Below are 15,383 nucleotides of genomic sequence, written 5' to 3' on the forward strand. Positions count from 1 at the left end.
TGTTTTGCTTTGGTTTTAATGTTTTTAATGCATTATTATTGCGTATAATTTTTGTATTTTATTTTTGTCTTTTTAAAGCTGGTATCCAGACAGCCAGCAATGAGTAGAACGCTCCCAAAAAGAATTGTCATTGGTCGGAGAAAAAAGCCCGGTCGCAGTGACTAACCAATCAGGAAGCACACAGGCAAATCGACCAATGACAAAGCTTCTATAGGAAAATCTTTGAATGCAGATTGCGGCCCCTAGATGTGTCACAGAGACTAATTTTTTGGGGGAGCGTTTTGGGGGAGCCAGCAATGGCTGTCTGAATACCAAAAAAATAAAAAGGTCATTACAATTTTGACATATTATTGCTTATAGCAGCTTTAATGTTCGAAATGAACATCATTCATTCGGATTAACACGCAGGATTTCACAGTATACCAAGCAGCCTCACCTCCACCTCTATGCATTCGTTGAGCTTCTTGCACGTAGCAGATATGGTCTCAGTGGTGCCAAACTCAAAGTACCACAGCTTGTTCTTCATTCTGTACAGGAAAAGGGGGGAAAGAGAAGGAAAAAGAGTGACATGAGTCCTTGAACTGGCTAGTAATATTCACAGGTCTCACTGCTGCACGCTTTTAGGCTGCATATGTCAACCATGTTGTACTCCCACGGTATACTCTTTACTGTGTGATTGAGGACATACTGAAGCTGTCCGACACCCAAATTAATCTCGCGTCCCAAAACTGTCAGCATTGGAGAGCCGATGGCCATTTGACAAAGGACGTTAAAACACCCCAAGGCCCTTTCTCTGGAGGCAATGTTGGGGTAACCGCAGTGCTCACTGGATAATGAACCGTAGACAAACAAGTATGTGTCGCTGCAGTCCCTGTATGCCACAGCTGGTATGACAGGGCTGGAAAGACACTGGAGGAGATGATAAAAAATCATTCATGGTGAATGTTATTGTGTTGTAAGGAAGAATAGAAACCTACAGACATAATGGTCAAGAGGCATAGGTTACTTTTCGCGTCATCGTCATAGTTATTTTGTCTAAAGAGAACTGAGGTCGTTGTATTCTTTCTTCAATGGTTTCACTTTTGTGAATGACCAATGGTTGAATAACACAGCTTAGAGTCCAGGTGAAATCTCTGCCTGATGTTACCGTAAAACCTCAAATGCATTAACACACGCACGCACGCACGCACGCACGCACGCACGCACGAATGAACGCACACACGCACGCACACATGCACACACACACACACACACACACACACACACACACACACACGCACGCACACACACACACATGCACGCACACACTGCCCTGATGAAAGATTAACGGAGTGTGCAGCCAGGGGTTTTAGACAGACGGGAGTGGGGTGAATCACTGGCTCACTGGCTGACTGATGTGAAGGCTCAGGCCCCTGGAGGTTACCTGATACACCGGGAAGGAATCTGAGCACAGCATCTGACAAAGGAGAGAGGGAGGGCGTCTAACCATTCATATAGTCAGAGGTCCTCCATTGTTCAGCGATGACTGGACCTTATAATCTCCACTTAACTTGTTTCACCCTTTGTGATGGTGACCCCATTGCTCAGTAGAGTGCAGCAGATATCTTCGGCCGTTATTTTTTTACGACATCGGTATCGGTGTTATCTGTCAAAACATTGGCAAAGAGTGATGAGACTCTCCAATATTGGGATCCGCATCAAGTAAAAAAATCTGGCATTATTCGGGCTCTATTACACACACTACCACTTCCCCTGCTGACCAATATAATCCTGTTCTCAGTCATTTGAAATGCCAGCAAATCTACTTACTGGTATATTTAATGTAGGTGTTCTGTGTAAATGTGCACTGATTTTGAATCTGGCATATTCCGTACCATCAATGTCACGTCACCCTACCTTGTGAGAATGCCTGCATTGTTATCCTGGCACATGAGTGTGAATGCAAATTGTCACTTTACTGGTACATGGTGATCCTTACATAAGAGATATTAGTTCTATGAACAAAAACAAAAACAATGTTGGTTTAAAGTGATTTGCTGGAAAAAAAAGCACTTGGAGAGAGCATGGAGGAAAAAGCTTGTGCGTGTGTGTGTGTGTGTGTGTGTGTGTGTGTGTGTATTAGCAAACCAATATCTTGAAACACCAAACTGAGACCATGGACACCAACTAACACTAACCATAATTCTGCAAATCCATTCTCCAGATCAAGCGGAAAACACCAAATAATCCATGCAGGGCAGGATTAGGACGATACCCACTCATAATCAAAATAAAAAAGAGAGCATTTAAATTGTACTACCACCAGTCTTGCCATGGGCATGCTCTTGTCCGGCTGCTATGGGGATTTTGCATAGCGTCCCCTGATTTTGCTTAGCATGCTGCTTAGCAAACATCTTAGAGAGTGGGGCCATTAACACACCAAGTTTAACTGTATTTGTTGCAATAAATGGTTCAATCTACTTTGTCGTTGGTGATTGACCCTCCCTGCACACAGCTCGTTCTTTTTTGCTGCTGCGCTGCCGTCCTGCTGCTGCTTTGTGCTCTTTTTGTGCTCCCACCACCACCACCACCCCAGCATCCACCTGTGTGCTCTGTTTCTGTATTTAACCGACTCTTTCTTTGTCCTGTTCATATAAACAAACAATGACAGTGTGCTTAGGGTACCGACGGTACATTTATGGGGCATGGTACGTACATGAAAAGGCCTTGCTGCTGATAATGATGACAACATGGGTATTGATACAACAGGCTGGCTGCCATGTGGGTGTACAAGGCCAGTGTTGTGCCACGATACTGAGACCGAGCAGACGTTAGCAGATTTCTGTAGAATTCACCCCAAAAGATGTAAGTAATAGTATTGATTGGAGGAGCTTTAAATACTTGTTTCTGTTCTTTTAATCTGCTCTCAATGCCCACATTATTCAGCACAGGGCAAGACTAAAAATAAACCCTGTACAGTTTAAAGTTGAATCTTTATTTCAACCACTTGAATGTCATTCATTGCTCTCTATATATTTTTTTTTAATTATATAATTTTATATTGTTACGTACTGTATTAAGCCTCCCATATCTCTCTTTTCCTTCTAATTCCCTCCCTTTCTCTCCTCTCTTTCCACCTCAATACCTCCCCAGAAACCTCAGCTTTGTCAAATGAAGGGATTATGAGCATATCTGAAATCACAATTAGGCACAGTTTTCATTCTCAATGAGACAAGCTGCCTAACCTCATTAACTTGCTTCCACTTGACAAACCCTGCAAAAAAGAATGCAATTAACTCATGTTACCATACTCCTCGCTCCTGTGAACAGAAACAACACAGACGCACGCACGCACACACGCACGCGCGCGCGCACACACACACACACACACACACACACACACACACACACACACACACACACACACAGAATAGGAAGGAGCTCAGTGGCTCTTGTTGGAGTGTTTAAAAATGACTTGTTTTGTATTCCTGGAGGAAACTTCAGGTGTCACAGCAGCAACAACAGTGAGAAAGACACACTGCAGAGATACTGTAGAGAAGAGTCTTATACTGTAACTTCTCTCCTCACAAAGCCCAAGTGTTCTCTCGGAGAAGGGTGATTCATACCATATACCATCACATTCGTATACGTCGCGTGACGTGTTGTGAGCGAGCATATCTGTTCTTTTCGGCGCAGTACGCAACCAAGTATATACCTCAGGCAAAGAGACTCCCCAGTTCAGCGTGCAAGGCTGTGCTTGCATGCTGCCCCAGGGCTCTCGCTGGTGAGCAGAGGGGAATGGGTTCATACACTGGTTCACACTGGGCTCCCAGTGTCCTCGGCAAGGAGGATAAAAAAAACATTCCTATGACCACAACTGATCCCTCTGCCAAAACAAAGTATCCGTTAATTCGATTCTCCACCCTTTTATTGGTACAGTTGTGTAAGGAACTGATTGTAAGATAAACGTCTCTTTCTAAAGGTGCCCTGGTTTAAAAAGGAACCACAAAAACACGCAATGTTGACGGAATCACGTTTCATCTGGAGAGGAAGTCGAAGACTGGCAATATGGCGAGCCGAGGGGAAGGTAGAGAGAGAGAGAGAGGGGATGAGGGTGGAAGGGGGCGGGAGGAGGGGTTAAAAAAGCCACAAAACAGACACAAAGTGTTATGAAAACACGATTTGGCCGCTCCAGTAAGGCCCTGAGGGTGTAAGACCTCTGGGCCGGTACACCCGCCTATACTCCATCGCCCCGTTCATGCCCCTCCCGACCACACTGCCCCTGCCTAGAGATAAGCATCTCCCATAATCCTCTGTGAGTGTGGTGACCTTTCGACCCGCAACCCCTCTACCCCCACCCCTCGTCATTGCTCGCTCACTCACTCGCTCCCCCTCCATCTCTCTTTCTCTCCCCCCCCCCTCCCCCTCCCCCTCCCTCTCTCTCTCAGATCAGTAGGTGTTCACCTCTTCACTGACCAATCGGTAATGCTCTAGAAACACTGGTTCCCAAACACTGGGATTTTTTTTTTAATCAGCACAATGGGATTTTGTTTTTGATTATTATTTCAAAAACATTGACAAAAAACATTTTCATGAATTGAAAACCAAATCCAATGGCTTTCTTCTGTAATTAAAGAAATGCCCTGAATTTGAAAACAAATGAAATGAAAAATAGCAGATCTACAAGTTAGCCATGGCGCAGAGTGCGAATTACTGCACCCATAATAGCACTATGTCTTAAATCAAGACATATGACATGGCGGTAAGTAAGACACGCAAAATAGTAAGATCAAGGGGCAATTTCATGTCTACTCATATGAGAAGTGCTGTCAGTGGCTACACAGAATAAGTATATCCTTGTTAAGGTAATCCCTGCTTGAGGCTCCTGTGCCCCACAGTTATATAACCCCTGACTCCGCAGTGTGTGTGTGTGTGTGTGTGTGTGTGTGTGTGTGTGTGACATGTGTGTGTCATCCGCATGCATGTATTCTTGCATGTGTCTGTCTTGTCATGATGATGTGTGTCTGTCTTGCAGACAGCAAGACACGTGACTGTTTATTTCCCCCTCAGGACAGCAGAGGAAATGCAGCAGAGAAGAACAGACTCACAATGCCCCCTCTCTAAATGTCTCATGTGTGTAATAAGACACTAATATTAACGGGAACTATAGAGCCGTTACGTAAGGGCTTAGTAATAGTTTGTACTTGCAGGCTCTTGGTGGAGGCAGGAGGGATGTAGCATGGAGATACAAACTGATCGCACAACCACCAGAATAGATTGATTACATTGGATGAGTCAATGAAAAAACAAGAAAGCAATGATGCCACGCACTGGATGGATCGTGGGGGATAATGCCTATTGACAACGGATCGAAACACACATTCAGGTCACAGTGCCTATAGCTGGGTGTCTTTCCCTGTCATCCATCAGTGATTCACGTTGACGACAATACGTTGCTTGGAATAAAAGTAAAACTGAAGTTGTCTTTTGTAGCACTTATAACACTGTGTGCTGAGAAAGCTGCTGGTTCCTTCCTGGTTAAATGGGCAGAGATAAAGCTGCCCATATTTGAGTCTTTGACACACTCGAGGTGAACTTCTTGCAGAAATGAGTTTTGTCAAGTTTGTACCCCAAATAGGACTTATTTCCAGACAAAACTTAGATAGAGACACTTATTTCCAGACAAAACTTAGATAGAGACAATAGAGCCTTTATTTAGATTTTCTCTTTTCTGTGACCTCTGATCTGCCTCTGATGACTTACTTTGTTTCAAAGATTCAAAATACAATTTCAAACCCTATTAAAATTATTTGATTCAAGGCTAACAGTCCAGGAAATACCATCAGCCATGTTTAGCCAGTTAGCATGTTGCGATCCTTGTCAAATCCCTTTTCAAATCGATTAGAATTCCCTATGCTATGCCGTGTTTGCCAGGGGTGAATCGAACACCACGTGTCTGTTCTCACACGAGGGTGGTGGGCATTCCCTGCTGCTACAGTATGTATGTTATGTGAATGCATAGATAATCTGAATGACAATGCAGGCAGATTCTGAATTCTTAACTCCCCCGAGTCCCCATCTTTAAACCAACCCAGAATAACTTGAATTGGGGCACGGCCCACTATTATTTATTTATTTCACTGCAGACAGTCTACAAATTTAATTTAAAAGTATCCATAAGCCTTCAATTCACTTCATTATTTCAATGGACTAAAATATTTTTGAAGAGCACTAGCCCCTCCTATGCCTAGCTTTGTGTGTGTGTACCCCATATCTATGATTTGATTGGCAGTGATCACTCCATAGCAATGATTTGATTGGCTGAGCAAAGTACGAATTGAGGGAAAAGGGGGAACAGAAAAGTGAGGACGGAAAAGTGAGGACGCAAATTGTGATTGGCCAGCCCAGAATGAGATCATGTATGATGATAAGAGGCTCCAGTTTGGTGACAAGCTAGCTTGCCAGATTATGTGAGTGAAACAAGCGACCAGATCAATGAAAACAAGCCCAAAAGAAGCAACCAGTTTCACCACTTGAGCCCTATTACATATGCTATTTTCAAAAAGAATCATGAAAGCAAGCCCAAATAAGCAACTGCACTTAAATAAGCCCAAATTAAAGCAACGGGCAACTATGAATATTAAGCTATGTTACGCTTTTTGCAATTTGCATGGGGGGAAATAATGTTTCGTCGGGCGACTGGTTTTGTGCTGAATAAAAAACTGCTAGTCTGTTGCAATCTGACAGTTTTAAGCAGTCTTTGACTAGTCTGAACAAGTTTGCTTGGTGTGGAGTCACTTTTAAGCATTATGTTATACTTTAGCTAGCTATCGTATTGTAAGTGCAGACGGTGTGTGGGTCTTTGTGCACTTTCTGGCGCAAATCTTTGAATTATATATTATTTTAAAGCGAACGTTTTTAACTCAAATCTTTGGTTCTGGGGGGTCCCTGGAACAGAATGAGGCTCGCGGCCAATATTACATATAATTCTGGGGTCCAGAAAACTCATGATTTAGAAGACATTTGTAGAATCAGTTCTTTAAATGGTGACAAAGTGGACAAAGTGTATAGGCAAGAGAGTTTTTTAAATAAGACTTTGGGACTCTTGCATTATGCACTCTACAATATGCCGGGCCTCATGCCAGCTAAAGCTGTCCTCTATATTTTCATTGTGTAGCTGGGAAATGGATTGTCCGCTGGCCTTAACCAAGACCCACTATTGTTATTGTAATCAAACCAACAAAGGCATCCAAAGGTCTTTTTCTCATCCCCACACAAGAGCCATTCGACACTTCCTAATCCAAAACTTCCTCTCCCCATCCCCCCACCGGGGCTAAACACACACACGAACGCAAGCAGGCACGCAGGCGCACACGCACACACGCACACACACACACACACACACACACACACACACACACACACACACACACACACACACACACACACACACACACACACACACACACACACACACACACACACACACACACACAAAAGCTCAGAGCATTGTGGTCAGTCTGAGAGGTCATTAGCACCTGAGCTTTGGGCTCCTTGTGGTCTGGCTACTGTTGCTGTCATGCACTGATGGACTTCCATAGACTGAGGTGTCAGGAATCACACATGTCCCCTTCCACACCACACCCTCTGTCTCAATAGAGCAATGGGGAGAGAGGGTCAGTGTGTTTTGTGAGTGTCTGTGTGCACATGAGTGGGGGATGGTGTGTGTGTGTGTGTGTGTGTGTGTGTGTGTGTGTGTGTGTGTGTGTGTGTGTGCGCGTGTGTACTGTGTCACTGAAAAAGTCAGAGAGTGAAAAAGATATGGTGGGAGGGAGGTAGGGAGAAAGACAAATACAGAGGGGGAAAGGGTGATATTCAGACAGAGAGAGAGAGAGGGAAAGAGAGAGAACGTGGGAATCTGTGAATGACAGGGAGAAGACAGTAAAGAACGTTGCCAAGTGTAGCATGCAGCCTCTCACACGCTCAAGTCCCCGCCAGGTCAAAGGTGATTCATCATCTGATGACATCTTCACAGCCGTAGAGAAAGGGCGCTCTATCTCTAGCGCTAATTCTATTCAACTCCAAATTGGCATGGAGAAAAAGATCGGACACACACGCTGTCCAAACATCACTCAACGCTACAATGAATCAGTCACAAAATCACCATCCACTGTCTACTTCTGGCTGAAAGCGTTGAAAGAACGCAAGGAAGTGGTGAAAGAACATTGTAATAACAAAACGAAGAATAGTGTCTGCCATTGTACTATTGTAAATACTGTAGAAAAACATTACTCAGCGTGAGATTCAGTGGGGTGGATGCTGTTCATAGCCAAAGTAAAGCTTCGTACTTTGACAAACATTCTGGCTAGAAGCTACTATGTTGTTCTACTTTTTATTTCTTTGCAGTGGTTGGATCAGAGCTAAAATGCACATACTCACACAGCAATGGAGCTCAATAAAAAGGTAGCAAGTTATTGCACGGCAAATAACAACTACTACTAATAACAAATACTGGTGCCAAATGAAAACATTCACAATGTACATCATGTAGAATAATGCGTGTGAATGTACAGGCAGAATGAATGTACTTCAGAGAAGGAGAAGCCGATAGATTCTCCATTTGTCGAATAAGGGGTTTATAGGTCGATGCACCATTACATTTCGGTGAGTCTGCAAGTTTATTATATACTGAATGTGTCCTGTTCTCCACTCACGTCGATTGCCCTTTCCCTCTCTCTCTCTCTATCTCTCTTAACATATTTTCACTGGTCTAATGGATCAAAGAGAGAAGCTCCCCAGAGAATGAAGGTGTATTTCTTTTATCCTTCACCACTCTCTCCTCTTCCTCCTGCATGTGATGCTGGAAAACAGATCTGGGACGAAGGATGGAAACTTCAGGTATTAATAATTTAATTTCAAATGGTAAACAAGCCATCCCTCTCTCTCTCGCTCTCTCTCTCTCTCTCTCTCTCTCTCTCTCTCTGTGTCTCTCGTTCTCTCTCTCTTTCAGACATTTCTTTTCCATGCTCCTTTCTATAGTCTGTCTCTCTGTCTAATTAGCCACGGTGAACAGCAGCTGCGTGCACGCAGGTTGTCATGTAAACAACATGAAACACCGCCCGTGTTGTAAAAAGCCACAATGGAGCCTGGGCTCCAAAGTAAGTCCGAGCAGAGGCCCGCGCAAACAAGCTCTTTATTCTTTACCCAGTGCTATGACGAAGAGAAAGTACCCAGCACTCCACTGTCGCCAAGGCACGGCTTCAACATCAGTCTGTTTCTTATACTGCCTATGCCATATTGATATTGTGTATAATATAGCTGTTACCTTTGTGTGCCTTTCCATGTTTGTAGTGATATGTTAGAAAAGAGGGACTCTTGAAAAAACAAGAAAGTGGCCGCACACGCTAATAGCCAAAGTGCCAACATTTTATTAGGAAGCAGCAGATTATGATTGATTGACAAATAATTTGTCTTAATCTGCTGCTGTGTTGGGACGGATCGGCTATTTTACTTTCGCTTGGAGAGCACACACAGTCCTACCGCGACAATTACTACTTTGGCTATGAGTAAAGCTTGTTTCCCGAGATGCACTTTGGGACAAGGAATCTGAGATGAAGGCATTTGAAAGGAAGAGAAACAGTGCGAGTGGATGCCCACAGTGATCAATGATTTATTTATTCTTTTTAGATATTTGTTTGGCCTTTTTGCCTTTATTGATAGATTACAGTAGTTTGACAAGAAAGGGGGAGAGAGGTGGGTAGGAAGACACGCAGCAAAGGTCGTCGGGATCGGAACTCGAACCCACGACACACTGTCAGGCTGGATTACCAGCCTAGGTGCCTCGGCCGTACATACTGTAGATCGACGCCAATGGCGGTAGGCCAGATTAATTCAAAAGACGTAGATCTACGCCACGGCGGCAAATGTGTTCATTTGTCTTAGCAATTGTACTTTTCCAACTGCTAATCTTACTAGCACATCTTATAGTGGGATTTCTTGTACCTGTCTCTGCCTTTTGTATTTGGAAACTATTGCATCATTCGTTCCATGTGTTATCTTCACCCAAAGACTAAACTTGTCTTGTTAGCTGATGTTGCACAGTATAAACCTTTTCTTTCTCTCGGTGGCTTCAGCTTCGGCCTATGGTATATATCTCACTTGCAACACACACACACACACACACACACACACACACACACACACACACACACACACACACACACACACACACACACACACACACACACACACACACACACACACACACACACACACACACACACACACACACACAAAGAGCACACACACAAAGAGCACACACAAAGAGCACACTAGGGAGCATGCAGTCTCGCTGGCAAGTGGCAACATTGTAGCTGACTATGTAGGTTAGCTTTTAAATGTCCGAGAACAACAAAACACATCCACAAGCACACAAACATGCTCCACTGAGTGAGCGATCGCACGGCACGGCACACACGCGCACACGCATGCACGCACGCACACGCTCGCAAGCACAGACACACACACACACACACGCACGCACGCATGCACGCACACACGCACGCACGCACGTACGCACACACACACACACACACACACACACACACACACACACACACACACACACACACACAAACACACACACACACACACACACACACACACACACAGAAAAACATCACATTTGTGTGAAGTAAGGGGCGCCTCAGTTCTTTTAACAAACATTGTACTTGGCTTGGCTGCCATAAGACAGAATTTCCGATAGCCAAACATTGGAGGGGCTAGCGCCCCTCAAAAATGACCTTGGGGTCTGCCATCAAAGAGGACCAGACTTATCCGACCATGCACCATATAACCACCAGGCATACAGCTCAGGGCTATGGAGGGTGTACCGCTGTGTGCATTTGAAAGCATCTTCAGAGAGGAGAAGTGTGGCTGGAGAAAAGGCTCCTGGAATTGAAAGCAAGGAGAGATGAAAGGACTCGTAACGGTGCACCATAAAAACCCACTGGGATGGGAGGGGCACGACACTGTCTGTTGACACCATTTACTTCTTAAGATCCAAACAACAAACAAATCAGTTGGCTGGCCAACAACAGCAGGGGACTCAGCGGGACAGCGTGGCCAGTGATAACAAAATACATCCCAGTTCTTCTGCGGAGGAAGACCTCCATTATAATTGTCCATGCCTTTTCATAATCACAAACAATCGCAATACAATTATTGTTATTGGATAGTTGCAATTGTGTATTATATATGAACAGCACATGCCAGTGAGAAAGGAAGAGTTTGTTCTACTTTTGCTTTGGACATGTATGTTTTCTCATGCCAATAAAGAAAGACCTTTTAAATTGAAATTGATTTGTATTCATCTTAAGCACTACTGCTTGCAGGCACTTTAGACACACTTTATTACTTTATTTTACAGTTTATGGAATGTACTTATTTCTGGTGAAAGAACTTCACGATTGATAAGATGACACACATCTTTTTATTTGTAATGGTGGACATATAGCTCAGGTAAAAAGTTATGTTACAATATTATTCACTTCAGGGAGTATTAGGTTGGGAACTCATACTGAGGGCATGCACAAGTGAACGCAAGACCCTTAATCTTAGCCATAGCTAAACTGTAATTTCTATAAAGTTGGTTCATCGTGCCATCATGCCATCATCCAGTAAGATGTCTATTTTCTAATCTTCTGGCTTGTGACGAATATTTCTCTAGCTCTAACTTCCTCCCTGCCTTTGTGCTTTTCAGAGACAGCAGCCATGATGTAACATTTACTGTAATTAAAGGTTATCCACTCGTTCATTGCCATTTGAAGATACCTTTGATTGTGCTGGAATGATGGTGAGGGCTATTTAGTCGTTATGTCAGACAGTCACCAGGGAAAATACATTTAAAAAGTCCCATTTCTTCTACCATCTATACCTCTCATTTAATTTCATGTAGCCTGCCCTAGAATGTGGACAAAATACTGTTAGCTGCCTTTAACCACTCAAACCCTGGCATTCCTTTTTCCAAAATGTTCCCCACTTAAAAAAGAACAGATATACAAGCTCACATGAGCTTGCTATTTTCGCAAATTGATCATACAAAGTATATAAGGCTTAAGTTGTTAACAAGCACGGCTTGCTGCCTGCAATTAATGTTTTCTAAATGGCAACCAACGGACACAATACAAATCTCTCATTAGGCAGGGATTGGGAACAGTGTCAAAGTCAGACAGCTAGCTAGTGCATGCTAAAATGGCCAATTACGGCATTCACCTCTGTGGCTGTCTCAAGGCCAGAGTAAACACGAGTAACTTTACTAAGGAGTGAAGTGCTTGCATCTATGTTGTCCATCTATGGAAACCTCAAATACAGCCAATGTAACTAACCATGGACTCTGACATCTCTTTCACATCATTTCTAGGACAAACCAGCCAATGTATTGATCCAAAAACTCGGGTAGCTTTTGTCCTGGTATTGATTGCTGACCACTGTCAACTGTTTCAATTTCAATGTCCCCCTGTTCTAGTCTCCCATTTGACACAATTCTTATCTCTCTCACTCTACTTTTAAACTATACGTGTTACTTTTTAAACCTTACTCTCGTATTTGATTTTTCCCCCCCCTCATCAGCTGCATAACAGTTTTACAGCATGGCTCCTTGGAGGCTGTGTGCGTGGCTGCGTGCGTGCGTGCAAGACCGCAAACCACTGGATCGACCAAATATTTAACTTTTTAAAACTATATACTGGAAGTCAAATAACTCTAAATTTGAAAATCAATATGACATCACAGTGTCAATATGACATCATCAAGATGTCATCCGAGATCCTAAACTGAGTTCCCAGAAGCATAAAAACGTGAGGGTCGAATAACCAAGATCCACATGGAAGCCAGGCCACTATATTTGTAGCCTGGTTAATAAACCAGACCGGGGCCCAGGCCGTAGCGTAACGGTCTGGGCACCGGACTGGTAATCCAGTCGCAGTGTGCCGCGGGTTCGACTCCCGGACCCGACACGGCCTTTACTGCATGTCATCCCCCCATCTCTCTCCCGTTTCCTGTCAGCCTACTGTCTGTCCCTTCAAAAATCAATAAAAGCCGCAAAAAATAAAAATAAAAAAATAAAAAAATAAAAAATAAACCAGACCGAATCAGCCATTGGCAAAAGTAAATTGCCTGCCGGCGGATTACGGTCTGGAGAGGCTCAATTGTACGCCCATTTCCTACACCAGAGAAATGGGGCGGCCAATCGGGACACAGTATGCAATATGGGCGGGCTTTGGTACAGTGACTTTCAGTGCTTGAGACCTTTGACTGACAGTAGCTCTGACCAATTGCGTCAAAGAGAAAATGTTTCGGCCCAGGCCGTAGCGTAACGGTCTGGGCACCGGACTGGTGATCCAGTCGCGGTGTGCCGCGGGTTCGACTCCCGGACCCGACACGGCCTTTACCGCATGTCATCCCCCCATCTCTCTCCCGTTTCCTGTCAGCCTACTTTCTATCCCTTAAAAAAATCAATAAAGGCGTAAGCCGCAAAAAAATATCTTAAAAAAAAAAAAAAAAATAGAAAATGTTTCAACCCGCCCCCCCCTGGAAATGAAATCCAAGCTGAGCCTCCCCAGACTAATATCCTGCGGTCCGTGCGATATTAGTCTGGTTTATTAACCAGGCTACTATATTTGACCTATTAGTCTTGTTCTTTCACTGCTACAGCATGTGATCTGAGAGCAATCATTGTTCTCACCTGCTGTTGAACTTCTCTGGGTGTTTTTCTCTCATCAGGTGGAAGCGGTGGGCGATAGACGCGTCCTGTGGGAGAGAATGAATGTTACCTGGATGTTACCTCAGAAAACTACTGTTACCTCAGTTTGTAATTCAGACAAGTGTAAATTTAATGACACTGTCAAAGAATTAGCACTGAGGAGTTTACCGTGTACATATCACACACATACTGTAACACACACACACACGCACACACAAACGCACACACACACACACGCACACGCACACGCACACGCACACACACACGCACACACACTTCAAAAATGTGTTGAGTGGGTTTAATAATAATGAGAAAGATCATTGAATGAAAGGTCAGGTGGTGCTTGGGGCAGCTCAATCAGGACTCTGCCCTCCCCTTTGTTTAACCCCTGACCTTTGGGCCAGAGGTGGACTTCACCCTGATAAGTCATTACAAGGACCGTCTGCACAATGACAGCAGCATTCATTTATTCTCTGGAATAATGAACAGACTAACTAAAGATTTATTAAGTTGCTCTAGTCTACATGGTCGCCTGTCTAGAATACCAAACAGTGAACGTTGATGAGGCTTACATCGATGAAGGGGAGACGGGTGCAAATCAAAACATGTGTTCATGCCTCCTTCAGCAGATTTCCACCATTCGGTTGGTCAAGTCGATACCATAGCATGGAACTGCGCCGTTAAAATATGCTCCGAATTTAAAACAAAATGAGATTATTCAATCTCACAAATCCCATATCATCTTTTTATTGACAAGCTGGGGCTCCTGCTTACTGTTATTCCACGCTGTGCGGCGGTGCATCTGGTACTGGACTGGACACTTTAAACTCTGAGTGGAAGTGATCAGTCAAACAGACCACCCTTAAATTGACCCCACTTAACATGATGACCGGAGCCTGAGCTTGACCAGAGCCACCCAGATTCAACTTGCAGCTGTAGGGTGGCATCTGTCTCTCGCTAATACACGTCTATCTCACATATTAAGTTCAAAGAAGGTTCAGGGTGATACACGAGCATACAGATAATGTCAACCGGACCCCTCAAAGTCATACTGTGTGTAACTTTGTCAATTGAACAAAAGTTATTTTTGATATAATCTTGAGTGTACATGGTTTAATGAGATCAGATCAACATATGGAATGTCAGAACAGGAAGGATGCGTGGGGACAGATCAACATATCATGGAATGTCAGAACAGGCCTCATCTATATATATATGGAGATGTAAGGGCTTGAGGTCAGATGTAGAGTTGCTGGCCGGCTCTATATATGCAGATCTAGGTGATGATCCAGTCTTCTCCGTGTATGGCTATCCAGGGTTAAAAGAGGTCAGTGTCGTGATCTTCATCATATATATAGAGATGACCATGGTGGTGTGGCGTGTCCGAGGTGTGATGTCACGAGACATGATGTCACGAGGCGTGACCATATATGGAGGTGTGACTAACTGACGGGAGATGCAGGTTTTCATAGTAAATGGGGCGAGAAGTGTCCGAGCACAGGCGCTTTGGCATGCCATGGGGGGTCAGATCAACATATGGAATGAGAGAACAGGTCAGCTCCATATATGGAGATCTAAGGGTGGCAGCGGGGACAGTGTCATGAGTGTACAGGGTTTGATGAGCTCTGGCCATATATGGAGC

General features: G+C 44.0%; 1 protein-coding gene across 1 annotated transcript in view; it reads right to left on the reverse strand.

The window, feature by feature from the left end:
- The window catches only part of dgkg (diacylglycerol kinase, gamma), a 91,526-nt gene that overhangs the window by 16,884 nt on the left and 59,259 nt on the right, over nt 1-15,383 (reverse strand). The window contains 2 exon segments of the mRNA XM_083776960.1: nt 437-527; nt 13,724-13,788. Coding sequence (XP_083633086.1) covers nt 437-527; nt 13,724-13,788 — 156 coding nt within the window.

This window comes from Protomyctophum parallelum, assembly GCF_964188405.1.
Source record: "Protomyctophum parallelum genome assembly, chromosome: 11".
NCBI classification, from domain to species: domain Eukaryota; kingdom Metazoa; phylum Chordata; class Actinopteri; order Myctophiformes; family Myctophidae; genus Protomyctophum; species Protomyctophum parallelum.